General features: G+C 40.5%; 2 protein-coding genes across 6 annotated transcripts in view; one reads left to right on the top strand and one right to left on the bottom strand.

The window, feature by feature from the left end:
* The first annotated feature begins 1,579 nt into the window (after window positions 1-1,579).
* Window positions 1,580-13,694, top strand: LOC101971192 (activator of 90 kDa heat shock protein ATPase homolog 2). 2 transcript variants are annotated; one of them, XM_078029135.1, is made up of 10 exons: window positions 1,598-1,786; window positions 2,349-2,586; window positions 2,974-3,164; window positions 7,066-7,151; window positions 8,932-9,046; window positions 10,106-10,188; window positions 11,317-11,433; window positions 11,912-12,013; window positions 12,614-12,665; window positions 12,772-13,694. In XM_078029135.1, the coding sequence occupies exons 2-10, from the start codon at window positions 2,582-2,584 to the stop codon at window positions 12,942-12,944; spliced, it is 924 nt and encodes a 307-aa protein (XP_077885261.1). In that variant the 5' UTR covers window positions 1,598-1,786; window positions 2,349-2,581; the 3' UTR covers window positions 12,945-13,694. The 2 variants fall into 2 exon arrangements, with proteins under 2 accessions (XP_077885259.1, XP_077885261.1); XM_078029133.1 differs by lacking the exon at window positions 2,349-2,586 and having other exon boundaries at window positions 1,580-1,786.
* Usp34 (ubiquitin specific peptidase 34) overlaps window positions 13,616-27,612 on the bottom strand; it is a 221,209-nt gene continuing 207,212 nt past the window's right edge. For all 4 annotated transcript variants that reach the window (XM_078029130.1, XM_078029131.1, XM_078029132.1 and 1 more), the window contains 5 exons: window positions 19,797-19,876; window positions 16,740-16,880; window positions 16,500-16,643; window positions 15,058-15,217; window positions 13,616-14,849 (listed from right to left, as the gene is read on the bottom strand). In XM_078029130.1, the coding sequence (XP_077885256.1) occupies window positions 14,242-14,849; window positions 15,058-15,217; window positions 16,500-16,643; window positions 16,740-16,880; window positions 19,797-19,876 (1,133 nt within the window). In that variant the 3' untranslated portion in view covers window positions 13,616-14,241. The remainder of the gene's footprint in view (window positions 14,850-15,057; window positions 15,218-16,499; window positions 16,644-16,739; window positions 16,881-19,796; window positions 19,877-27,612) is intronic.

Genomic DNA, 27,612 nt, shown 5'->3' with positions numbered 1-27,612 from the left:
CTCAAATCAAACCAATCAAAACCTGTTGCTGGGGCTACAGGCATGCACCCATCCATACGTATCTGAAATTGCTTTCTTGATTTATTATTTTAGGACAATATAACTCTTTTTAAAATGTGTTTAATATTTATTTTTTAGTTGTAGTTAGACACAATACCTTTATTTTATTTATTTTTATGTGGTGCTAAAGATCCAACCCATGGCCTCATACATGGTAAGTGAGCGCTGTACCAAGACCCCAGCCTTGATAATTTAATTATTGATAATTAATCTACATAAGATATTTTCATTTACATTGTAACAGAGTTATTTCCCTTGGAATTAATTCTTTTGTATAACTATTGTAATTTTTTATCCACCTAACATTTTAGTGATTGTAACTTTTATCTTCCTAAGTTTTCTAGTGCCTTTATTTGCCTCCAGGTTCAAATGGATCATATTTAAATCTTATGTAATATTCTATCAGTAATATTCTTTCTGAATTGGAAAAAAGATGAGCAGCTAATCCGGGAGAAAATGGTGTCCACTAATTGTCATTCCAGTTTTTCCCTGATACCTTCCATCAGCTGTCCATGATTTTGGTGAAGTATGAAAGGTGAAATCACAATGTCACTTTGTTTTGGGGTAAAAGCACTGTAAGGCAGTATATTAAACAGTTGTAGATCTTTGGAAGATGATGTTGGAATGCAGTAGCTCCAGTAAGCAAATGGAGAAAAGCCATCCTTGACCGTTAGTTTATTACATGGATGAGCACAGACCACAGGCACAGAACAGGTGAGCACAGGGGAACAGAACAGCCAGGTACTCTCCCCGCTTACATTATCAAACCCATTTTATCTGCAAAATAAATCTCCACATATACCTTAGTAACCTTTTCCAGTTGGTACAAAGTTTTTCCTAGATGGTGAAGACATGTAAAAGGAATCATTAATACCCACTTACTTATTTGCAAGGTGCATTGAGCTGCAGTCACATGAGCTTGCAATTACAATATTTCATTCTCTCTACAGGATTATTACATGAATAAAATGTAAATATTCCTGAAGTAACCCAGCACTCGGTTGCTCGTGCTATTCCACCAGGTGTTGGAAAGGCCAGAGACTTGGCCTCCAAGAGACAAGCGAGGTCCACGGCTGTGCATGAACTTCCGGACAAAACCCTGCACCGGGTGCGGTGGGAGCGCGCGCAGCGGGACCGAGTCGCGCGGTGAGCGCGCTGGGTCTGGGGTCGGGTCTGGTCCTCAAACTCCGTGTTCACCTAAACCCAGGACCCAGCCGGCCGCCGGCAGCCCGCAGCGCCCGCACTGAGCGCCGCTCCCCCGACTCCCCGCCGCGCTGCCCGTCATTGGAGATAACTGCGATCGCAATAAGCATCCCGAGTCGTGTCTCGGCCACTCGCAGGCGACCGAGGCTTCCCTTCCTGGCGTTTGCGGGGCCAGACGCGCAGCGGAGCCCGGGCCTCCCCTCCCGCCGCCCCGGGCCCTCGAGCCCGAGTCCCTTCCAGCACCCCGACCTCCCGGAACCCGGCCAGCGCTCCTCGGCGAGCCGCAGCCGAGCGGGTGGCGGGCGGGGCGGAGCCGGGGGCGGGGATTTCTGGCACTTTCTGGGCGCTGCGAGCGTGCTGCTCCCGGCTCGGAGGCCGGAAACGCCGGCGCGGAGCCGCAGCCGCCGCGGTCCGTCCTTGTTCTCGGCGGAGGCCAGGCAGCCATGGCCAAGTGGGGCCAGGGGGACCCGCGCTGGATCGTGGAGGAGCGGGAGGACGGCACCAACGTGAACAACTGGCACTGGTGCGGCGGGCGGGGGCGCGGCGGGCGGCCTCTGCCCTCCCGGAGCCGGGCTGGGCCGCAGGGACCGGGCCTCCCTGGGCCTCGCGGCCGGGCGGGTCGGGTGGGATTGGGCCAGGAGCTCTCCCCGGCGGCCAAGGACCGCTGCCCTGGGGCCCTCTGAGGCAGGAGGTGATGCTGCTCCCTACCCTGCTCGCCCGGCTTCAGGCTCCTCCCTGAAAGTTAGGCTGGGCCCCACGAGTGACTTCTGATGTCCCCTTTCTCCTCTGACAGCCTCAGGGAGGCCGCAGACCTTAGGGCCTCTGGCCTCACCCCACCCTCTGCCCTCTCCCCACCCTCTGCCCTCTGGATGCCCCTGGATATTAAAAGGGAGTTGGGTTGTGTGCGTGCGTGTGCGTGGGGATGTCTTGATGTGGAAAGGACCGCAGGAATTTGGGTCCTTCTGCACCTACCTAACTTGGTGGTCCACCCTTGAGCCCTGCTTTCTTTGAATTTGAGCTAGTTAGCGTCCTCTTTGTACCTTATCAGAAACATGGGATGATGCCTGCCTCCCTCTCTCCCTTAGAGCTTCAGGAAGGGATGCCCTCAGGTCCCCAGGGCTGGGGCACCTCAAGACCAGCAAGAGCCTTCTGAGACAGGTCCTAAGTCAGAGCCAAGCCACCAACCTGTGGGGATGGCAGCATGACTGGGCTGGCACTTTCTGGGCGCTGCGAGTTTCCTAGGCCCAGCTCCATGGATAGGGCACTGACTTAGCCCATTTCTTTCCTCCAAAATGGGAATATTATTTGAGAAGATTGCATGAGGTAATGCATATGTGGAAACACTTGTAATTGGTTTTGTCATGATTGGTGTTCTTTCAATTATTACCCTATTTACATATATGTGGCCCAGGCTTTGCCCATCTATTTCCAATATGTGAGATTCCTAGACCCTCTTTCCCCCAAAAGATAGTGTTTTTTTAAGACAAAATATGATTTGGCTGATAACAAGGAACTCAGCAGGAGGATTAGAAGATACTTGGTACGAAGCTTGTTGGAGAAGCATGTTGGAGGGTGGCAGGCTTCTTAAGGCAATTTGAGAGGACTTGGGCTGATCTGGCTGGGCCTGGATGCCACCGGGGTACCCAGTCTGGTCTGGTGGATAGCAGCCGGGGCTTCCATTCACCACTGTGCCCTTATGACCCCTGGCAGGACAGAGAGAGATGCCACCAGCTGGTCCAAGGGGAAGCTCCGAGAGCTGTTGGTGGGCATCACTGTGGAGAATGAGGCTGGCCACTGTGAGGTCAGTGAACTGAAGCAGGTGGAAGGTGAGGCTTCCTGCAGCAGCCGCAAAGGAAAGCTGATTTTCTTCTATGAGTGGAACATCAAGCTGGGCTGGAAAGGTAATGTGTGTGTGTGCTTGAGTGTGTGTGTGTGTGTGTGTGTGAGAGAGAGAGAGAGAGAGAGAGAGGGAGAGAGAAGGGTGGAACTGCGAACAGCCTGGGTCAGTCAGTTTATTCATTCAGTGAATATCTTTTAGGCCTCTGAGTTGGCATTAGTAGTTCCTGACACTAAGACTGCCCTTGGTGTTGCTGGGTCCCGGAAGCTGGAGCTCTCCTTTCTTCCTGCAGTCAGGCTGCTTGGAGCTCACTGGGCTGAGCTGACCCTTTTCTACAGGCACCTGTGCTGGAGCCTCATGGAGTTGCTCCTGGGAACAGCCTCCCTTTCCCTGGCAGCTGCCTGCCTCCTCAGGTTCTTATCCTGAGTGAAGCCCCCTCTCTCCATCCTGTAATGAATTGCAGACCTCTCCTTGTACCCTCTCTCTTCCTACTTCCTTTTTCCCTAAAGTGTTGATACTTGGTATGCTCTATGTGATACTCCTCCTCCTCTATTCATCAGGGCAGGAATTTTTGTTTTCTTTTTTTTAGTTGTAGGTAGACACAATATCTTTAATTAATTTTATTTATTTATTTATATGTGGTGCTGAGGATCGAACCCAGGGCCTCGCACATGCTAGACAAGTGCTCTACCACTGAGCCACAACTCCAGCCCCAGGGATTTATTTTTATAACAGAATTATTGAGATACAATTCACATACTTTATAATTCACCCATTTTAACATGCATCATTGAGTGGCTTCTCAGTATATTCAGAGTTGTGTATTCAGATTGTCACCACAGTCAACTTTAGAACATTTCTTCATCCCAGAAAGGAATCCTGTGCCATTAGCAGTCATTCCCGGTTTCCTTTTTCCCAGGCCCCTGGCAGCCGTCAACCTACATTTTATCTCTATGGATTTGACTCTGAACATTTTATATAAAAGGAATCTTTTTTTAAAAAAAATTTTTTAGTGGTAGTTGGATGCAAACACCTTTATTTCACTTGTTTAATTTTTTATGTGGTGCTGAGGATCGAACCCAGGATCTCCCATGTGCGAGGCGAGCGCTCTACGACTGAGCCACAACCCCACTCCCTAAAAGGAATCTTACTGTATGTGGTATTTGGTGTTGGATTTCTTTTACTTCATGTTTTTCAAGGTTTGTCCATGGTATAGCACACATGAGTGTTTCATTGTTTCTTATAGCCTAGAAACATTTCACTGTATGGATGGACCACATTTTCTTTATCCGTTCATCAGTTGATGGACATTTTAGTTGTTTTTACTTTGGGGACGTTTGGGCTGAATTTTCCTGTGTACTTAGCTCCTGGCTGGATGGACAGAGTGTGTGCAATAAATAACCAAGGATATGGAGACACAGGAAAAGGAAGAAGAGGATAAAGGGTGGGAGCTGGTTGTGGAGGATTGTGCTGTGTTCAAGTTTGGGCCTCAACCCTAGAGTCAGCTCTTCTCTGGAGAATTTGTTGGAGATCAGCCTGTACCTGGCCACAGCCTGGGGCTGCCTTCCTAGCAGGAGCCAGAACCCAGGGAGGCAGCAGCAAGCTTCAAAAGCAGTTCTACCCTGCCCTGCCTTGCAACAGGACCCTCCAGTTGGGAGTTTGTCCTCAGTTTCTCTCCCACTGGCTACTGCTGGCTCCTGCCTTCTTCCCCAGGGCAGGGCTCTAGGTCCCTGAGGAGCCTCCTGGCCTGTGTCTGTTCCTTTTCCTTGGCCCAAAGCAGTAGCCCTTCTGGAATGAAGAAATAGTTCTCTAGCTCCAGGAGTGACACAGCCCTGATCACAGTGCTTGGCACCAGCCTTTGAAAGGTCATCGTCCTGCACCTGGAGGGCCTCTCTGAAGAGGCTGGCCTGGAGCTGATCTGTCAGCTATTCCCGTTGTCTGTGAATTATAAGAACATGAAGCCCATCAAGCCCATGTAGTTTCAGTGGGGTGAAGAGACCAGACTGTGCATAAAGCCCTGCAAGCTGCAGTCAAGAAGTGAAGGAGAGCAAGCAGGGCTTTGCTCTAGGGACATCCTCCACTCCCACATCACTGTTCTGCACCTCTTCCCACCTTGCACGTGTCACATTGACCACATCTGTAGGCCTATCTGGTAGCTCCCATTTTCATTTTAGCATTTAGTCTCCTCATCTACTCCCTCAGAGACTCTAGTAAGCGACACCTGTGTGGCTTGGAGCTCAGCCCATGCTGACAGCCCTCCTCTTATCCTGGAGAGTCGAGAGGTGCTAACTGGGGCTTTGACTAGTGCTGAGGACTTGCGTAAGGAAGGGTGAGGAAGATCATGCCAAGGCATGACCAATGTGAAGCCAGAGGGCAGTGTGTGCTCTGGAAGTGAGTCCTGCACTCTTCAGGTCTCTTTTGGGGTGGGGGGAGGGGAGTCAGGAAAGGTCTATTCATTTCAGTGGAAGGTGAATGTAACCTGCATTGTGATTACAAAAAAAAAAAAAAAAATAAGATGGGGGGGGTGCTGGGATTGAGGCTCAGTGGTAGAGCGCTCATCTAGCACATGCGAGGCCCTGGGTTTGAGCCTCAGCACCACATAAAAATAAATAAACAAAATAAAGGTATTGTGTCCAACTACTTCTAAAAAAAAAAAAATCCTCTTTGACTTCAGAGGCTCTGCAAGGTTGGCATCAATCCTGAATTAAGTTTATGTGTTGGGCTGGGATATAGCTCAATTGGTAGAGTGCTTTCCTCACATGCACAAGGCCCTGGGTTTGATCCCCAGCACCACACACACAAAAAATGTTTATTTATGTGTTACATTTATTTTGACCAAAAAAAAAAAAAAACCACTTGAGATAGTCTTACATGTGGTCATCAGAAAATAAGCCATTTCTGATGCTTATGCTCCTTGAGAACTCCTTTCTTACCTTGTCTAGTGGCAGTGAAATGCCTCTAGGTCATGCCCAGATATGTCTTTTGCTGTGTCTGATTTCTGAAAAATGTTCCAGTTGGTTGGCTCTGCCATTGGAGTCCAGTAGTCATTTTGAATGTAACTGCACTCAATACTTTTTCCAGATCAGTATAATAAAGGAGTGATGTGCAACTAAAATATAAAAATCCCAGGTTACAGGCAGAAGGCAGCTGCGAGGGCTGCAGTTGTGTCTTGGCAGTAGCCGCACTCAAGTCCTGGAGGAAATCCAGCCACACACAGACCATGTGAAACTTCTGGGAGCTACAGCCCTCTTCCCTTCATACTTTCTGTAACCAGATCTCCTTATCCCTTTCTGTCCTTCCATCCCTAAGTGGCTACTCCCCATTAAGAAAGCTCTTCATCCTGCTTTGACCTGCCAAAGAACACTGGGACAAGAAGGGCAATATGAGCAGAGTTCAGTGGCACTCACCTGACTCTGAGTCTGAGGCAGGAGGATCATAAGTTCAAGGCCAGCCTCAGCAATTTAGCAAATTTCTGTCTCCAAAAAAAAAAAAAAAAAAAGCAGGGGCTGAGGATATAGTTGAGTGGTAAAGTGCTTGCGTGGCATGCATGAGGCCTTGAGTTCAAGTCCCAGAATCGCCAAGTAAGAAAGAAAGAAAGAAAGGGAGGAAGAGAAGGAGGGAGGGAAAGAAAGCAAGCTGACCTTAAGTATATGTATATATAAAAGGTGGAGAGGGGCTGTGGGCTGAGGATGTAGCTCAGTGGTAAAATGGGCCTTGGTGCAGTCTCTAGTACCATAGGGGGGAAGGAAAACAAAAAACAAAAAAAACCCAGGAAAACACTAGTTATGGACCCTCTTCCTCCTGCCAAACTGCTGTCCCTGACTTCTGTGCACCACTGGTTGGCCAGTCTTGTGCCATCTTTCTGATGTGGCTGCAACCTCTGAGGGAGGTGAGACCTCTGTTTTGCGTAAAACCAGTTCTGTTTTTTTTTTTTTAATCAAAGAACCCATTTTGCTTATTTTTAGGTACACTTACAGAGTCTGGTGGGAAGCACAAAGGATTGATTGAGATACCAAACCTTTCTGAAGAAAATGAAGTAGATGACACCGAGGTATCCGATGGAGTTTTTTTTCTTTTTCAGTTTTTCAACTCCAGCTTCGGCTGTAGATGTTGGGCATTTGCATAACTGTTTCCCAGACTATGACTCTTGGGTGGTGGTTGTGGTGAATTGTGGACAGCTTCTTTTCCAAGAAGGATGCTTCACTGTGTGGAGCTAGAGTGGCGAAGGAAGAGGAGGAGCTCCAGGAAGCCTCGATTCCCCCGGGGACCAGGTGGGCCCTGGGCAGGTGACTGTACCCTTCACAGCCTCCTCATCTGGAAAATGGGCATAATTTATGCTTTAGGGGTGTCACCAGGTTAAAATGTGACAAAAATGTATGTACTGTCCAGTGCTCAGGCCACTTGCATGGCTTGCTGAATGTGACTTTGTTTCACTTTCCTTGTACCTTTGCTGTTTCCCTCTAAGTGACAATTCTTGGCCTTTAGCTATGTTCTCCCTTAGGTATGTCATGATTTTTTGTAAACTAGTATTTAGTAGGTGTTGCTTTTGACCGGCTCTCCCGGTCCTCCTGGAGAGGGAGCCTGTGTCAGTCCTGTGCCTGGCTTGCTGGTGGTGCCCTCTTGATGTGGAAAGCCTGTCTCTGAGAGAGAGACCATTTGTAGGGCAGCTATATTTTCCGAAACAAAATAGTCTGGTGAAGGGTCTTTTTTGGTTTGTGAACGTACTTAACATGAAGGCTTCCCAAAATGCAGGAACTCAGTCCTGCTGAGCAGTGCCTGGAGTGTGCACGATCTCCCCACTGGCCGTGATGGAAGGATATCAAATGCCCTAAAGGCAGGGCTGCCTTCAGACTCTGGGATCAATTTGTTAGATTCAGATCATCAGCTGAGAAGCTTTTCAATAGCATGTTAACCTGGTCTTTTAGATTTTGACCCCCAGGAACATTATAGAACAAACTCTAGATTTGAAGAGGTCTGGGCACGGAGCCCAGCTTAACTGCATCAGGACTGAAGCGCCTTCAAACCAACATCTCTTTTGTTCTGAGAAAACCACTGAGTGCTCTAGATGCTTACCTTCTCCTTCTGTCTTCTCCATCCGTACTCTGCTCTTTCTTCCATACATTCCCTTGCCTAGTTCTCCTCCCTGTCAAGGAACTCCCTTGCCTAGTTCCACTCCCTGCTTTCATTTTCTTGATTATAGTGCCTTTGGGGTTCTAGAACACAGGTGTTCAATGTAAACATAATACAAGCCACATATGCAATTTAAGTATTTTAGTTGCCATATTAAAAAACAGGAAATAATTTAAATGAAGTTTTATTTAATCCAATATATAAAAATGTGATTTTAACATGTAATTATATAAAAAAATTATTAATGAGGTATTTCCATTCTTTTTTCATACTAAGTCTTGGGAGTCTGGTGTATATTATATATAAAACTTATTGCACATCTTATTCAGATCAGCCACATTTCAAGGGCTCAGTAGCTAGATGTGGCTAGTGGCTGCCATACTAGACAGCACATTTTTTAGATCCTGATAAAAACTGCAGACTACATCAGCAATTTGATTCATGTACATAAGTGCACACAATTTCAAATGCAAATAGTGATTCACATTCTATCCAAGGTCTGGCCACCAGCCCCATCAGTGCACCCTTGATTTAGAAACCTTTACATTCTCTCCAGCTGTATTGTGAAGAAACCTCCCATATTTCTTGCTGCCACTTGTTTCCCTCCCCAACCTTCACGGTTCTCTATATCCATAGAGCCAAATATTGTAAAAATACATTAAACCAGATTTTTCTTAGGTTTGTATTTTTCTGATTTGTAGGTGAACGTGAGTAAAAAGAAAGGAGATGGGGATATACTGAAGGATCTTATGAAAACTGCAGGCACCGCCAAGGTCAGGGAGGCCCTTGGAGATTACCTGAAGGCACTTAAGACGGGTAAAGAAGGCATCCCTTGTGAACCAGAGGGTTCCTTTTCTATTTACCCAAATTATGCTCTGCACTGTGGTCTGGATTCCCAGGTTAAGCTCTAAGCACACCTCTGTGTACAGCAGAATAAATTGTAGTCTCGATGTTAAGAGCTAAGTCATGGGTAAAAACATTATAATTAGTGATCATCGGTATTGTACACAGCATGAACCATTGTGACTACAGAATTGTTAATCATAGTTTTCTGGAATGAAAATCTTCTAATCAGTTGTTTGTGTAATTACTTGTTTAATGTCTATCTTCCCTGCTAGACTATAAGCTCCATGAGGGCATGGAAGGTGTCTGTCTTGTTCACAGCTGTACCTCCAGCATCTAGCACAATGCCTGGCACAGAGTAGGTGCTTAATAAATTTTGTTGAATGAATGAATGTATGAATGCAAGTGATTGCAGGTATTATAGGTGTAGTTGAGATACACCTAGATAGTCCCTGTGCTGCATGGAAGTGAGGATGTTGTCTTCTCCCTGAATTAGAGGAGTTTCCCGCCAGGCAGAATGCTCTACAGGGCCGTGTCCTGCATTTCATTCTTGGGCCTGCCATCTAAGCATTGAAGTATCGGCATAGATAGGTTTGGGGTTGCCTCTTTTCCCACAAAACTGCACATGTAGCATGTGTGCGGCTGGCTCACAGACTTGAAAATTGTGAGAACAAGCTTGGTGAGGTGGTGGTGAAGCAACCAGAAAGTGTCCAGTTTTGATAGTAGGTGAGTTAATCATATAAAACTTAGCTATTTGGAAAAGAAGTTTTGAAAATTCTACCTTTTTTTTTTTTTAAGAACTTGATCAAAGGAATTTGAAAAAATAAAATAGCAGACTTTTGTTGCTTCATAAAATTCGTGATGTGAAGCACCAGTAGTCTATGGAGTAGTCTTGAAATCCTCAAAATGCTGTAGGAATTCTTTTACAGATATCAATTTTTTTTAATTTTCTCACATACTATTTCTACCTTACTCTTTGTGCTTAAAAGGAAATAGATCTTTATTAAAACCACTTCCCACATTTTTTTATAGAATTTACAACTGGAATGATTTTACCAACAAAAGCTTTGTCAACGCAGGAATTAACTGTTAAAAGGAAACCAAGTACCTTGCAGGTATGAGACCTTTGGTGCCAAAGTGTGGGGAGGGGAAAAAGGAAATGCTTAAGTGAATCAAAGCTCCAGATGGTCTATTGATGATGAAGAACAGTAAGGAAGGCATTGCATCCCCTGTGACACTTTAAGATTTGCCATTTTGTTGTGGAAATGATAAAAGGAGACCCTTGTGTGTTTTGTGGTGCTGGGAATTGAACCCAAAGCCTTGTACATGCTAGGCAAGCACTGTACCACTGCGCAACATCCCCACACTGAAAACTTTCATTCTTGATGTAAGAAAATGTGTAAACAGGACTTTTAATGGTCCCTTCCATCAAGAATGAGTCTCAGGAGCACACCTGTAATCCCAGTGGCTTGGGAGGCTGAGACAGAGGATCGCGAGTTCAAAGCCAGCCTCAGCAATGGTGAGGTGCTTAGCAACTCAGTGAGACCCCATCTCTAAATAAAATACAAAAATAGGCTGGGGATGTGACTCAGTGGCCAAATGGCCCTGAGTTCAATCCCCAGTACCAAAAAAAAAAAAAAAAAAAAAGAGTCTCAGGCTGGGCAGGTAGCTCAGTGGTAGAGTGCTTTCCTGGAACGCCCAAGGGCCTATGTTCAATTCGCAGGACTGTCCCCACCCCCAAACATATGTATCCACACACACACCAGTGGTATACACACGAGTGGATGGCAGGCAGTGTTCTTTGCTAGGCAAGATTATAAAACCTTACCAGGTGACTTTTAGGTTCACATACCACAGTGGAAGAAACTTTTCTCTTGACTTTGGGGGTGGGAGATTTTAGGTCCTCTTCTTAGAATCGGGGAATGTGTGCATGTGTATCACCCTTTAGCTTTAAGTGTGATCATCTTTCATCCCATTTGTTATACCCTCTGGGGATGTCCAACTGGGATTAAAGGGTGTTTAGCCATAGCCTGGGATTGGAACAGAGTTTAAGAGCTCATAGGAACAATAAGCTTTTTCCAAAGACCTGTTAGAGCTAAGAAAAAGGCTTTTCTTGATGCTTTCATGTGTGTTTGGAAGGTCTAGTGTAGAATTTGGGATGATTTTATTGAGAAGACTAAAATCCCAGCATTGTTCTCTCTTGATGTGCTTCATTATTCCCTGGAACCTCTTCTCTTCTTGAGGCTCATGCCTCATCTCCAGTGGCACTGGGCGTAAGGATTCCCACTGTGGCTCTGCACATGACGGAACTGTTTGATACAACAGTAGAGCAGCTATATGGCATTTTCACCGTGAAGGATGTAAGTCAACTCCTTAAGCTTGTATCCTAAATGCTGACATTGGAGGAAAATGTGCCACAAAGAACAGGTGTTGTTGTTTTTCCTTGTGGCTCTGGGTTTGATTGAAGTGCTATGGGACAGTGGTGATGAAAATGAAAGAGAATGGCTTCTAAATAATTTGAGGGGACAAAGATGGGTGATTTGGGGGCCTGTATCAGCAGTTATAGGATATAGTAGTTGATCAAATTTTCTCCCTGTAGGTAAGAAAGCAATCAAAAGACATGGCCAGGATTAAAACAAAACAAAAAAACCCCAGAGTTAAATAATGTACTTTACACTTAAATTAAAAAGGTAATAGCAGGGCTGAGAGTGTAGCTTGGTGATAAAGTGCTTGCCTAGAATGCCCAATACCTTGAGTTTGACACACACACACACACGCGCGCGCACACGGTAACAGCATGTGTTGGAATGACACGTCTGTTGTGTTTTGCTTGGCTAGTTGGTGCAAAAATTTTCCAAAGCTCCTGCTGTATTAGAAGCTGAAAAAGGAGGAAAATTCCAAATGTTTGATGGGAACATCACTGGTGAATACCTAGAATTGGTAAGTAATCACAGGGTTAAAGCTGGGACTTAGATTCTTGTTTTCGTTAATATTGGTCTTTATGTCGATGCCGATTTTAATTTGATTTGGGCTTTATCCGAGCTCATATTATCTTGAAAATTTTATAGTTATTCGTAAAATATTTGAAAGTGGTTATTTACACACAGACATCATTAAGTGTTCGAAGTAATGATAAAGCTATAAACTGTCAGTTATCATGCAGATGCTTAATGATTTTCAAAAAAACAGATCTTGGGCTGGGATCTAGTCCTCACATGGGAAGAGGATAAAAAGGTCTGAATCTAACTCCAATCAATCCCTCCTCTGGTTCTATCATTAGTGTGTTGCCTAATGTCACTTACTTCATCCTTGACATTGGCTCAGTTGTAGCTACCAGTATTACTTACTGTTCTTTGATATTAATGCTGTTAGCAGTAAAGAATGGATTATTGATCATGCCAGGATGTAAAACTGAAAGGTATTGTTCACTGATTGCTTCTCGTACTTAGGGATTTTAACTGAAAAGGATTGTCTTTTTCTGTGTTGTACTGTGGGAGGTTTTAAAAGATGTTTTCAGTGGAATTTTCTTTTGTTTTTCAGTTAAAAAACCGCAAGATTGTCATGAAATGGAGGTGTAGGAACTGGCCAGAAGGTATGTTATATGATCTTTGTGTATAAAGGTCCAACGACACTAACATTGGTAATGGAGAAATTTTCCTTTTCTTAGAGCAGTAATAAGGCTCCTATTTTTCTTCCAGAACACTATGCAACAGTTGCACTGAATTTTGTACCTACTCTAGGGCAAACGGAATTACAATTGGACTGTAAAGGAGTTCCTGTCTGTAAAGAAGAAAATATGAAATTCTGTTGGCAGAAGCAGCATTTTGAAGAAATAAAAGGTTTACTCCAGCTGCCCACCCTCAATGGTTGAATAGGTTTTATAAGGGCATTTTTTTTTTGTAGTAGAATGTATCATATTTCACGTCCCTGTCTTTCCTTAAAAAAAACAAAAAACAAGACCCCCCAAATCTTAATTTATTTGATATTGGATGAAATCCAGGAACTTATACAGAATTAAAAAGCATTGTTTGGCTAATTTCACTTGAAAATAGTAAGCAACCTGAAATTAGGTCTGTTTACCCCACCTTCCATAGATTTCCTCTGGAAATAGACGGCGTAAAGATAGTTGAAGCTTCCCAAGGTAAAGGTAGTCCTAACAAGCTTACTCTCAGATGTAGTTTAAGTTAAAGAAGATAAAAAATAAACGGCATGTTATAATAATCCTTTGTTTTACTTTAGGGTTAAAGTATGTAGCTCTTAGGTAGTTAAACAGTGGCATGTTGCATTTCAAAAGCCTGCTAACTTGAGGGATAGTTGACTGTGTGTTGTTACACTCCTCTCTGTCCTTTTTGGTTAGCCCTGCAACAGTTATGCACTCTGGGGTAGAGAGGACTAAGAAGTTGATGGGCTGAATTGCTTTTTGGGACTCCTATGAAGACTTGTAATGAAACAGAATGGAGTGGATAATTGCTTCTCCCATTCATGGTTTCCTCAGTACTTGCATCTGAGAAGACCGACCGAAGCAATGTATGTAAACAAATAAAAAGTCATCACAATCAGTTTAATTAAGTGCACAGAATAGCAATCAGTCATGTCAATAAAAATAAAACAATTATTTTTACATCAAGTGTGCTTTATTTCCTCCACAGGTATTCTGTTAAATAAAGCACCATTTATATACTGCCAGGCCACAGCTAAAGAGGATTCTTTACAGAATCAAATTTCTTGTGGTTGTTCCGTATACAAGTAAACTTAATTTTGATAATAAGAACCACAGCGATCGGAGGCAATCTGCCTCTATTATAAGGTACAAAACTGGCACAGAGGACACCATATTATACACAGTAAAAATGCTGTAAGTTTAAATTACATTGTACAGGGCTAGGAAACCCTGTTTCTCCCAGACAGCCATATTAAATGAAAGCCACTACAGTGAACTCTTAATTACATAAAACATATCCATTATCTGATTGCCCTTTAGAAAGTATACTGAAGATGCAAGTTTTTTCATCTGGATCTGCCTGACCAAGAATTAAGCCTATAAATCTATCTTGCCATTCAAGCAGAGAGCACTGGACAAACTGAAGCACAAAACAAATAAGCAAAACTTATACAAACAGCATGGGGCGGGGGAAGGGTACTTAAAAGTAGACATGCTACATCTAGTGTCAAGAAGCAGCTTGGTTTCCTTTACTGGATATCCTTGTGACCACATGGATTGTAGATTCAATGGTCCTACACAGGGTATCTAAAATGTCATGTTGCTGCATGTGACTAAACAGTCCTCTGGAATGGCCACAACTGAGTGATAAAGCAGCTTCAGGGTCCTGGGAGGGCAAAGCTTGACCATCACAGCTTCTCAAGTCAGCTAAATCAGACAGAACTGCAGAGATAGAAGTAGAAGGGAACTCAGAGTCTTCCTCAGTGAGGGTGGGATCCTTGGAACAGTGGAGGTCTTTAAATTCTTTACAATCTTCAAATCTACCATTGCTGGACTGTTCTTCCGCTTGCTGTGACCTGATATTTGACATGTCTTCTGAAAACGAAGATGGAACTTCCATTCGGTATTCTTTAACAGAACTATTTTCAGGGGAAGGAAGATCTTGCTCAGTTCCTGGATCGATAATTGAGGAGTCTCTTGTTTCATTGTCTGAAGTGCTAGTTGGGGTTAGGGCTTCCCTGGTTTCTGTTTTCATGTCACTGATGCAGCTGTCTACAGTGTGCTCCTCGTCACTGCTAACACGTCTTCTTTTAACAGGAGTGGCCCCTTCATCATCTGTGAAGACAAATATCAAAATGAAACCTTCTCTGGAAGTGGTCATAAGATCACACATAGGGGAGAGTAACTGTGGGAAGGCAATTTTGTTATCAACATTTATATTTGGGAGATTCAATGGAATATACAGCATTATAAAGTCCTTTACATCATGCATTCTTTCCATTCCCAACCCTAAAGGTAGAGTATTAATGTCCATAAAGCTAACCTTTAGTTTTTCTTTCTTTGGCTTCTTGCTCTTGGAGTGAGTTTCTTTGTTGTAGACAAGTCCTACATTTGCTTAAAAGCTCTTGCAGAGTTGGAATTAGAGCTGGATTTAACTGTTTGGGAGTGTGTACTGACAGAAGCAAAGCAAGAGCCCTCAGGTCCTACAAAAACCCAGAGAGGAACATTTCAATTTTTAAAGCCAACCTTTTGACACAACCATTTTGCAGGTAAACGCAGATTATTTGCTTTCCCAGAAGTCCATTCTGGTTTAGTTTCTCTGATATTTTTTAGGAAAAATACTAACACTGGGCTTGGTGGTGCATGCCTGTAATCCCAGTGACTTGGGTTGCTGAGGCAGGAAAATCTTGAGTTTAAAGCCAGCCTCACAACTTAGTGAGACCCTGTCTCAAAATAGAATATAAAAAAGGCTAGGGATGTGGCTCAGTGGTTAAGTGCCCCTGGGTTCAATTCCTGGTACACACACACACAAAAAAGGGGGGGGGGACCAAAACACTAAAATCAGCCAGCTTTGGGATACTACTATATTTCATCAGTGCTAAGTTGCTAATTTTAAGCTCATGTCAAGTAAGACAGACTTAAGACAGTATTTTTCAAAATAGAAAAAACAAAACAAAAAAAACCTCATGGAGGTTTTAAAATCAAACCTTCAATGATCCATGAGAAATTTAGGTCTTAATATAGAAGCCACAGTTTCTCAAGCTAAATTCTGATGAATGTCACAAAGGTCTTGCTCACTTAGCTTCACAATCTGTTCTGGTTTGTAAGCATCTTGTTACTTAGGAGGCTGCTGAGTGATATTCTTGCACATATTTCCAGGTTCCATTCTGTGACACAGCTGTTGTGGGGATCTACACAAAGCAACTAATTCTCTAGTTTTAAATGCCTTTTATAATCAATAGGTATTAGACTGTTCAGGTTACTTAGAGTCAGAGGCAGTAACAGAAACATCACAAGTAATGTTTCAAAAAGCAAAAACAAGCAGAGATAAAGGGAATATTTCTTTGTAGTTTTACTGTTCTTTTTTTTTTTAAAAGAATGAATGCACTTTATTTATTTTTTTAAAGAGAGAGTGAAAGAAGAGAGAGAGAGAGAATTTTTAATATTTATTTTTTAGTTCTCGGCGGACACATCTTTGTTGATTTGTGGTGCTGAGGGTCGAACCTGGGTCGCACGCATGCCAGGCGAGTGTGCTACCGCTTGAGCCACATCCCCCGCCCGTGTTACTGTTCTTAAAATACTTCATGCATTAGCTCATCTTTTAAGGTGATAGAAGTGTGCTCTATACACACAAGGCACAGCAAACACATTTTTAAAAACTTTTTTTCATTGCTTGTAACTTGGATGGTAAAATCTTACAAGGGCCAAACAGAGTTGATTTAAGGAGAATTTAAGAACATGCCCAGTCTTTTACATAGTTCTTACCCCATTTAAAGAAGCACTTGCTTTGGAAATTTCAACTCGGTTGGTGAAATCAGACTGTAGATTCTGATATTGATTTATTAAGTTGGTAATAAGGGTGCTGATCAAATTGGCACAATTTGCTTCTGAAAACACTTGACTTTGAACCTGAAAAAGATGGTATAAAAAACATCTCCAAAAAACCAATATAATAAAAACATGCATTAACTAACTAGAAGTGACAGTTTCTAAAGCTCTACGCACCTTTAGAAGGAAATGTGTCATGAATGTGTAGACAATATTGTTGTTTAGAAAAGTCCTTTCATCCATTAGGATACATTTAATATATTCTGCAAACACAGGATCTTCACACAAAAGCTTGATGCAGTTTTTTGACATAGCAGACTAAAGTGGAGAGAAGAAGCACTGATGGTTAACCAATGAAGTTATAATGGGGACTTAAATGTCATGTATGACAGGACATTTAAAGTCACTTTAAATCATTGTTGAAAAGACACTTCCAATACAGTCTATGCAACTTGCAATTATACCAACTGTGCTCCCAACACATTAAAATATTACAAATTTGGACTATATACCTGAGTGTAGAGGAAAGAAACAAAGTCAAAACTGAACATGCTTTAAACGAAGGCTGAGGGATGAAGATTGAAAGTTCAAAGCTAGCTTCAGCAACTTAAGCCCTAAGCAACTTAGTGAGACCCTGTCTCAAAATAAAATAAAAAGGGCTAGGGTTGTGGCTCAGTAGGTAAGTGCCCCTGGGTTTAATCCCTTAAAAGAAGAAAAAAAAAAAAAAGAAAAAAGAAATGTTGCTTTACTATCTAGCACTGAGAAGAACTAACAAGGACTGGAAAGATAAAGCTAATAGAATAGGATGAGAATGTTTTCAGAGACAATTGTTATCAATCACAACAAAACCACATCCAGAGAAAAGACAAATTAACAATTAAAAATATTCTTTAATATGTGCTAAACTTTATTATCTGATCTCATTAGTAACTGTAATTTGGTAAATACTTCTCCACCTTTTATTGCAAAGGTAAACAATAACCTCTTTCCATAGTTATCTCAGAGAATTAGTAGTTCTAAGTCCCCAGATATTTCACTAAAATTTGGTTTTCTTGTTTGCAAATCATTCTGGCTTTTAGACACGAGAAGTATTGTCTCTAAACAGGTGTGTGAATTAATAAAAGTATTTATATGGGGGAAAAAAAGGACTTTTTTTTTTAATTGGAGCTCTATGGTTACACATAGTCATCTGGGTTCGTGCTGACAAACACATATACATGTAAATCACTTTTAGTTCATGATCACCCTTTTCCTTCCTGTCCTTCCGTTTCCTTTTTCTTTTCTCTACTCTAATAGTCTTTCCTTTGATCATTTATTAATTTGTATTTTTAATTTTTAAATATTTATTTTTTAGTTTTGGGTGAACACAATATCTTTCTTACTTTTATGTGGTACTGAGGGTAGAACCCAGTGCCTGATGCATGCTAGTCAAGCACTCTACCACTGATCCACAACCCCAGCCCCTGTATATGATTTTTTAATGTACTAAAAGACTTTAAAAAAAAAAAAAAAGTTGGGCTGGGGATGTGGCTCAAGCGGTAGCGTGCTCGCCTGGCATGCGTGCGGCCCGGGTTCGATCCTCAGCACCACATACAAACAAATGTTGTGTCCGCTGAAAAACTAAGAAATAAATATTAAAATTCTCTTTCACTCTTCCTCACTCTTTAAAAAAAAAAAAAAAAAAAAGTTGAATAAGGGGCTGGGGATGTGGCTCAAGCGGTAGCGCACTCGCCCGGGTTCGATCCTCAGCACCATATACAAACAAAGATGTTGTGTCCGCCGATAACTAAAAAATAAATATTAAAATTCTCTCCCTCTTTAAAAAAAAAAAATTTTAAAAAGCTAATCTTATAGTGATGAAATAAAGATTAAAAAAAAAAGTTGAATAAAGTTTAGATAGTATACACATGTGTATACTTAATAAGGATAATGAACTGTCATAAGAACATAAAAGTAGAGTAGGAATAGGACCCAGGTCTTTAGACCTTTAGTTTTAGGAAAGTCTGCCTTTTCCATGAAAAGGGCAACAGCATCAATAGGGCAGGGGGAAGCAGAGATCTGCTCCAATTTACTGAACAAACCACTCAGCTCAAAAACCAACCAGGGAGCCCTCATCCCCTTTGTTACTAGGGACTGAACCCAAGGGCACTCTACTGCTGAGCTACATTCCCTCCCCCTCCTTTTAAAAAAAAAAAAAAATTTGAACAGAATCTTATTAAAATGCTGAGGCTGGCCTTGGATTTGTAATCCTCCTGCCCTAGCCTCTCAAGCTGCTGGGACTACAGGTGCTTGCCATCAGCCTGGCGCAGAGAGTTGCTTTTTGAATGCCTACCACACCCTAAGTCGTATGAGCTAAATGAGACCCATGCCTCTCAAGGAGACCTACTGAAGAGAAGAAAGTAACATTTCACCAAAAGAAACAGATGATACCATATAAGACCTCTCAGTCTGGGAAAAGGACATAATGAATAACAATCATTACAGTACTTTGTGACAAACATCTAGTAGAAACATCCAGTTGGAGGCTGGACCATACTTGTGAAACTATAATGTGGTTAAAAATTTGTGCTCATGAAGATCAACAAACTCATCTTTTCCACTGGGGTAAGGCAGATGCAATCAAGAAGAAGATTTTTTCTTTCAGGTTTTAAAGGGAGAGGAGATTCTTTAGGCCAGATCCAAGAACTGAGTCAAACCTTAGGATCAGTCTGGCTTGCTTGCTTGTTTTCCCAGTTCTTTCTCTTCAGTTTAACAAGCATTAATAATGCTAAGAAGCCGGCTCTTAAAGACACTTGAGGTAGGAGCTTTCCTATTCTCATGAGACTATTGGTAAGAAAACAATGCATAAAACTGTTGAAAAACTGAAGATCAGGAAGAACTAACCAGGCAACACGGTTTCTGCTAAAAGATTTTGGAATAGTGGAGGGGAGAGAAAGGGACATAAGCTTCTTCCCCAGGTATTTCCCCATTTTAGACTTTTCCCACAAATGTAGATACTGACCTACAGATATGAAATTCAATTTATAAACAGCTTATTTGAAATATTTCCTGTGATACAAATCTACTTAAGTATAAAAGAAAGAGCCTCAAAAGGGTAACTAGATGTCCATGGTTTACTAAACTAACATTTCCATTAATTCTAAAACGTAACCAGTTTCCAACCCATTGTTCCTAAAATTCCTGACCACTTGGCCAGGTGAGATAAAGACCAAATCTAAAATTTATGTGCTTTACCTGAGTCTGGCATAGCTCAGTCCAAAGTTTGGGGAACAGTGCAAGATGAAGTGGCAAGCCTTCATAGGCAACTAGGACACCTAATATTTAAAAAGAAATCAGAAGAGGTTATAAATTACACTACTGAGATACTAAACTACAGATACAAAAATTATAGCTGTTTTTGGTTATAACTATACATATTTTCTATAATTATAGAAATACAAAAAGTACTTATAGGGGAATAATTCATTCCAATGTTTAACCAGTGAAGTATTTAACAGTACTCTGAATTTACTTTTATCCCATACCTCATTCCCAGAAGGATCTGAGCAACTTAAACAACTCTCCCTCCAAAGCTTTCTTGGACTAAAAGTATTACTATTATGCATATTAGAAAATTTCCATACAACAGTTTATTTCAGGGGAGACAGAAAAGATCAAATGGGAGATGTGGAGACATAATTTCCTCTTTGTGCTTCTCCAAAGATAGGGAGAACTATCTTTGTGGTATATTTAAACAAATACTGTTCTGAGTCTACCAGGTTTTTTTTTTTTTTGCCTTGTCCCCACAAGCTTTTGGGTGGATCATATCTGATATTTCAAGAGTGTCTAATCTCGATCATCTATGTTTGTTTTTATTTGGGCAGGTGTACTGGGAATGGAACCCAGGGCCTTGCATATGCTAGGCAAACACCCTACCATTGAGCTACACACACCCCCAGCCCAGGAAACTTTGTGATTTTAACCTCTTCCTCTTGACTATTCCAGATGTCAAATATATTTATATGGGATTTATTCCTCCCACCCTCCTACCTGTCTAACTACAAGATATTGCAATGCCACAGACCTACATAAATTTCTCATCTCCACATCTCTCCACCCCCAAAGAAACTGTAAATTTAAAGAAATATAACATAAGCTATCCTCTTCCAGGTAAAAAGTATGGTTAGATCAGGAGTTGGCAAACTTTTCAGTAGAGGGCCAAATCATAAATTAGGCTTTGTGGCCACAGGATGTCTGCTGCAAGTACTCAACTGCCAAGGTGGTATGAAAGCAGCACAGACAATACTAAATAAATGGCTGTGGCTGACTTAAAAGAAAAAAAAATTGTGCATCTGGAAATCTGAATCTCATTTTCATGAGCCACACTTATTCGACTTTATTTAGCCATTTAAAAATATGAAACCTACTCTTATCTAGTAGGTAGCTGCTGATTATACAAAAATAGACAGCAAGTGAGTTAATAGTTTGCCAATCCCTTTACTACACTAAGGATTTTGAGAAAAATCTTAACAAGCAAATTAGAACAGCCAGTTATTCAACTTACCAAGGATACCTAGAATCCTTTTTGTAGATAAGCTTTTTTTCACCCTGTCAAGATTCGTCAGTACCCTTGTAAAAACTCAAGGAAATTCTCATCTTTCTCCTTTACTTTCACCTAATCTGCTTGGAAGCATTTACCTACTGTAACATCATACATAGATAGGCAAAGAAAGACCTGTCATCAATCCTGTGGCTATAGCGAAAGTGTTTCTATGCTCTCTTGTTCCTTAATCTTAATTACCCATAAAATGAGAGAAGGGTTGGTATATTATGGTTCTTGGGTTGAGTTTGACCCACAATCTATTTCTGTATGGTCTGATTAGCTAAAAATTAAGCTTGGGGAAAAAAATCTAAAAAGCCAAACAAAGAATATGTGATAGAGACCACATGTGGACTGCAAAGTCTAAAATATTTAGCTCTTCATAAAAAAAGTCTGCTAATACTTGAATTAAAGGCTGTTCTATACAAACACTCTCATGAGAAGAACTGTTCACTATAAGTTTTTTTCTTTTCTTTTTTTTAATCCCTGGTTATTCCCCAAAGTAAAATAATCCTTACTCTTCTTTTCCATAGCTATCAAAAAGCTAATACTACTGTTTGGGAGCCAAGCCAGGGAACCTCGCTATTTCTTCCCAGTTTGATCACACTGCATAAAATTCAGCTCTATTTTTTACATTATTTGCTTTTTTCTTGGTTGGGTGAGTGGCCCAGCTGGGATCTATGCAAGGTCATTGGCTTGGCTACAGATAACACAACAACACACAAACAAACAAAATATGGTAGACCTTGTGCTACTATGCCAAATAAGCACATTTAATTTTCTCATCCACTTTGGGAAATATTTTATTCTCATTTGTTTCATTTTCTTGAATGAGGAAATTAGGCTCACGATTATATAATCTGCTCAGGTTCATCTAAAAGTTGGTAAGTAATACATTTTAGAGACTACCCCCAATTTTTCTGATTCTAAAGCCCATAATCTTTCCAGTAATCAGTGTTTACCCAGAGGGCAGTCATTCATGTATCATTTTCACATCTGCTCATAACCTAGACTAATATATGCTTAATACTTCAACCTGATACTACAATTAGCTTTATTACAATATAACATCTAGGAAATCACACATTTGATATATTTGCTTGTTATACAGTAAGTAACATTTATTAATATGAAAATTATTTTCCTGGATCTTCTTATATTGTATTCTTTTAGTAAAAAAAAAAAAGTAGTTTTACATATTCCTTCTCAAGCTGTGCTGCCTCTACTAAGGCAGGCTACCCCCTCAGAACAAGGGTTTCAGTTTTTTCCTAGCATATTCTCTGAGGATGAGAAGCCTCTTAGCTCTGTGACTCAAATTAGAGGCCAATATCCTGTTAACAACACACACTCCTCCAGTACCTTCCATAGTACCTACTTTGCACTCAGTGTCAGTGTCTCACTCACTGGGTACAAGGCATGGGGAACTGCAATCACTGAAGTTCTCAGTTCTCACATGGCTAGGCTGTCTCAGCCAACAGAACAGTCACATCTAAAGCACGATTTTTTAATCTGCTTTTCTATCACTTATCTTTCTTCATCTTGTAACTTCCGGTATCTTCAAGTAAGGTCCATACTCTGCCCCATCACAGCCCAAGAAGAACTAGTTATACAAAGTCAAAAAACTATTCCAAATATATATTCTTCTCACTAGTAATATTTCATAATGTAGAAACCACCGGATTGTAAATCATTAAAAGCAATATTTTTCGAAAACTGTCAGTAAAATGGTATCACAGCCCAAGAAGAACTAGTTATACAAAGTCAAAAAACTATTCCAAATATATATTCTTCTCACTAGTAATATTTCATAATGTAGAAACCACCGGATTGTAAATCATTAAAAGCAATATTTTTCGAAAACTGTCAGTAAAATGGTATCAGATTATTTTACACTTCCATGATTGCTAGGAGGAGGAAATATTTCTTATATAAATTTACTAGTTAGTTATGGTTTCTTCTGATTGTTTTGGTTCTCTGCCTAGTTTCTTCTAGGAGTATTTATACCATCCATACATTATTAGGGAGAAGGGGGTGGCTTTTTCAAAAGATTGAATCAAGACATTAGCCTAGAAATGACACATATTTGATCCCTTTGTTCTGTCTTATTACCCACTAAGCAAACTACTATTTATCTGGCTTCCCTTATAGGTTACTGAAAAAAATCAGGCCAGGCATGGTGGCTCACATGTGTAATCTCAAGCTACTCAGGAGGCTGAGGCAGGAGAATCCCAAGGGCAGCCTGGGCAACATGGTAAGACCCTGTCTCAAAATAAAAAATAAAAAAGGCTGGGGATTTTACTCAGTAGTAGAGCATCTCTGGGTTAAATTCCCAGTACCAAAATAAAAAAAAATTAAAATCAATCAATCAATCAATCTGATGGTCCTAATATGTACCGAAGATTCTGATCCCTATACCAGATCTTCCCTTGCAAAATAAAAAAATGGCAACTAACTTTGGAGTTATAAATGTTTCTTAAATGTGATTACTACCTATCAGCCTAGCATAAATGGATTTGCTCTTTGTGGGCTGGCACAAGATGACTTCTGATCTGCAATGGATGCCTGGAGTATATTTACTCTTTGAAGCCTTTTGGGAAGCAGCAAACCAATCATTTCCCTAGTCAAGACTACCCTGATACCCTGAAACGCAGCAGCATGAATCAGAGCTGTGCTTTCCATAATAAGATTTTTAAACTGCTTACTTCTGCCAATTATACTCATTTTTAATTCTATTGATGAGTTTTTGAATTTTCAAAGTGTATCAGTTACTTGCAAAATCAGTTTTTCATTAATGTCTTAAGAAAATTTTTCAAAAAAAGTCAAAATACCAAAAGTAATAAGTCTTTGTTTTGTTCCTGCAAATGAAAATTTAAACAATAATGAAATCTAAGGATTTATTTTATTTGACCATCCCATCGCTGCTTTTACATGTTAACTAGGAAACCTTTAAAAAAAAAAAGTGAGGGGTATGATTTGAAGTCTGCAATATGAGTTTTCCATATTACTTCAAATATTTTTTTCTAATTCCAAAACAATGTATGAGTATTATAAGGAATTTAAACCCTTACAGCTACACTTAATGTAGAAAATAAAAGCATAATTGTATTCTTACAAACTATAAGTATTATCCTTTTTCCCCTGAGCATGCTCAAAAAGTGATTTCCATCCCTTCATTTATAAGAATGTGATTATATTCTGCACACTGTTTTCTTTTATTCTGTGGTGCTGGGGATAAACCTACAGTCATGCTCAACCAATGAGCCATACAGCTATACCTACCCAGTCCATTTTAAAAGCAAAATTTTTTTCCATGTAATTCAAGGAACTTTCCTGTTTCCTAAGTCAATACAAAACAGATGGACTATGGTTTTACTTAACTAAAATCCCACTGGAGAACATTTGGGTTGTTGCCAGTTTTCACCCACTACAAAGTGAAAACAACCAACAACCTATGTATGTTTGTTTGACATTTTTAGGAGTAGAGTAGGATGGATTCCTGTATCTGGTGTTGCTGGGTTAAAGGCAAGAATATCCTGAACTTTAATTCATAATGCCAAATTTCATCCCCAAATTGCCACATTCCATTATAAGATCTCTCATTTATCTGACAGTATGCAAACACTTTCCCATTAGTGTGTATATATTAATCCAACTTATGGCATTATAAACCATGCAGCAGTTTGCATTTTTATGTATTTAAATTTTTCATTTTCTTGTTTTATTGTTTCTGGGTTTTATGTCCTGCTATTATGGCCTTTTAACTCTCAAGGTGTTATCAAGCATGATCTCATGTTTTAAATATTCCAAAGATTTTTTTTCCCAAGCAAATCTTTAATCCTCCTGGAGTTTATTTTGGTCCAATGAGTAAAGTATTAAAAGACTTGCATTCCCCACTCCCCACCCCTTCCCAGGAGCTAACCAAAGATCTCAATACCACTCATTTTCTACTAATTTGATATCTTTAGGATCTAGAGCTGTTTTCCACTGTTCTGCCTATCTCTATACCTGTACCACATGGTTTTACTTTTCTTTAAGAAAGGGGAGAAAATGTATTTGCAAAAAGGATAAACAAAAAAATGAATAAAAGTGGTAGGAGACAAGTCTTTGAGTGATACATGTATCTTTAAAACATAACACTGTTTTAAATTATAATCTGTTATAGGAATTAAGCCATAAAACATTACTGTACCTTTAATAAGTATTTTAGAAATCAGCGGTGCCAGTGCTCTTTATTGTTACTCTTTTCAGAAACTTTCTGGTTAATTATGCTATTTTCAAGTATCAGAAAGCACACATTGTGTTTTCTGATGGTTGTTAGTAGCTTTGCTCATTTCCCTAAATTCTCTCCTGACTTCTCTGTCTTTTCTAACCCCATCCTGGATTGTCTTCACTTGAAAAGTACCACAACATTCCCCCCCTCTTTTTTTTTTTTTTTACTGTTTAGTACCTACAGCTCTACAATTTTCTGCAATTCTAATATATAATTATTAATAATTCTCTTTTATACTCTAATAAATCTTAAAATTTGTTCAGTTACCAATATAAAAACCACCAGAAAGACTTTTCCTCAAAATTGAAAAACATTAGCAATCCAATTCCAGACAATTTCATCTATAGTCAAAATATTTTAATATTCTGGCCTTTGGACTATTTAATGTCAAAGTTTGAGCAAATGAGGTTCAAAATCAATTTAAACTCATCCTGTTTCCATCTCTCATTATTAAATATAATTTCTTGCATTTATGTTTATGGACTAAAAATAGGAATCATATTACAAAGATAAAATATGTAACCAAGGAAATTTTCATCCCACTCTATTTATTTATTTAGTGTACTAGGGATTGAACTCAGGGGCACTCCACCACTGAGCCACATCCCCAGCCCTATTTTGTATTTTATTTAGAGACAGGGTCTCACTGAGTTGCTTAGCACCTCACTTTTGCTGAGGCTGGCTTTGAACTCAGGAATCCTCCTGCCTCAGCTTCCCAAACCACTGGGATTATAGGTGTGCACCACCACACCCAGTTATCCTGCTCAATTATAAAGGTTTTGGTTTATATCTAGTGCTTTGCCACCAGCCACATTTAGCACTTTAATTCGGTTATAATTTTAAAAAATTAAAATTTAGTTCCATAGTTATATATCAAGTTCTCAACACTCACATGTAACCTGTGGCTATCATGTTATAGACAGGAATGAAGTTAGAGAAAAATCCATCCTCATAGAAGTTCCCATAAAACAGCACTGCTATATACAGAGAACACTAAGGCAGCTTGCTTCACAGTTAAGAGTGATGTAAGATTTAAAACATCATGAACACAAAAGCTGACTCTCTCTCTATACATATTATAGGGAAGATGTACCTCTATTCCCTCCCCCCTCTATTTTTAATTTCCCTAAAAGTGCATTTGTGTTGATGTGGAAGATAGCAAAGCTGTTCAGAGCTGGTTAAAGCTGTTTAAGTAGCTAGAATAGTTCCTAACATTTTTTGCTATAAATTATATGAACACAATCACCAGGAATTTTTTCAAAAGTGAGTTTCTTTCTTTGTTCCTGTCTTTACCTAGAACCAAAGCTTCACTCCTAGAACTAGATATTTTTTCATACTTAGTCATTACCATTGCTAGGTTTTAGTCTTTTATCAAGTGTTACTACCCAGGTACATAATCCTAAAATAGCCAATCTGAGGGAATCCTTGCCCCTCACATCTTGGCATTTCAGATCCACATATATATCAAGTAGCTAATGATAAGATGTGGAAGAAACAATCCTTTGAATCTGAATATGGGCTCATCACTTACCAATAAAAGGTGGCTTTTTTGAAGAGGAATTATCCCTGAGAGCTGTTATTATTTTCTTCTTGGATAATGAAAATCTAACACAGGATCACTTTGTGTGTGTGTGTGTGTGTGTGTGTGTGCGTGCTGCCAGGGATCGGACCCAGGGCCTTGTGCTTGCAAGGCAAGCACTCTACCAACTGAGCTATATACCCAGCCCAGGAGCACATCTTTTGCCCTGCCTAGAATGAATCAAAATCTTTGCCATATGAAGTTGTGGTTGAGATGAAGCACAAGAGGTACCACTTCTAGGGTATAGTAACAGTCTATTTCTTGATCTAAGTGGTGGTTCCATGAATATTTTATTTCCCATCCTCTAAAACAAAACTATAGAACACTGGAGAGAACCCTGGGTCATCCCTAATAAAGTCAGGGTATAGAGCACGCAAAGCCCCAGAACTCTGTTGGTCCTGAAGTAAGTGACATCTGAAGGAGGGCTATATGTCGTCTTCAGTCTAACACTCTCCCAACTGAGACATTTTGATAGCTCTGGGCTTAAAGACCTAGAGGAAAGTCACCCGAAGGAAACAGTATTCTTAACAGCTCTTGGGCACATCCTTGAAGAGACAATGTTACTATTAAAAAATTTGAAACGGTTTTTCTCTCCCTACATAATTCCTTGATGGTTTTGTTT

This window comes from Ictidomys tridecemlineatus, chromosome 12, assembly GCF_052094955.1.
Source record: "Ictidomys tridecemlineatus isolate mIctTri1 chromosome 12, mIctTri1.hap1, whole genome shotgun sequence".
Lineage (NCBI taxonomy): Eukaryota > Metazoa > Chordata > Mammalia > Rodentia > Sciuridae > Ictidomys > Ictidomys tridecemlineatus.
This window is presented reverse-complemented; position numbering and strand designations above follow the sequence as displayed.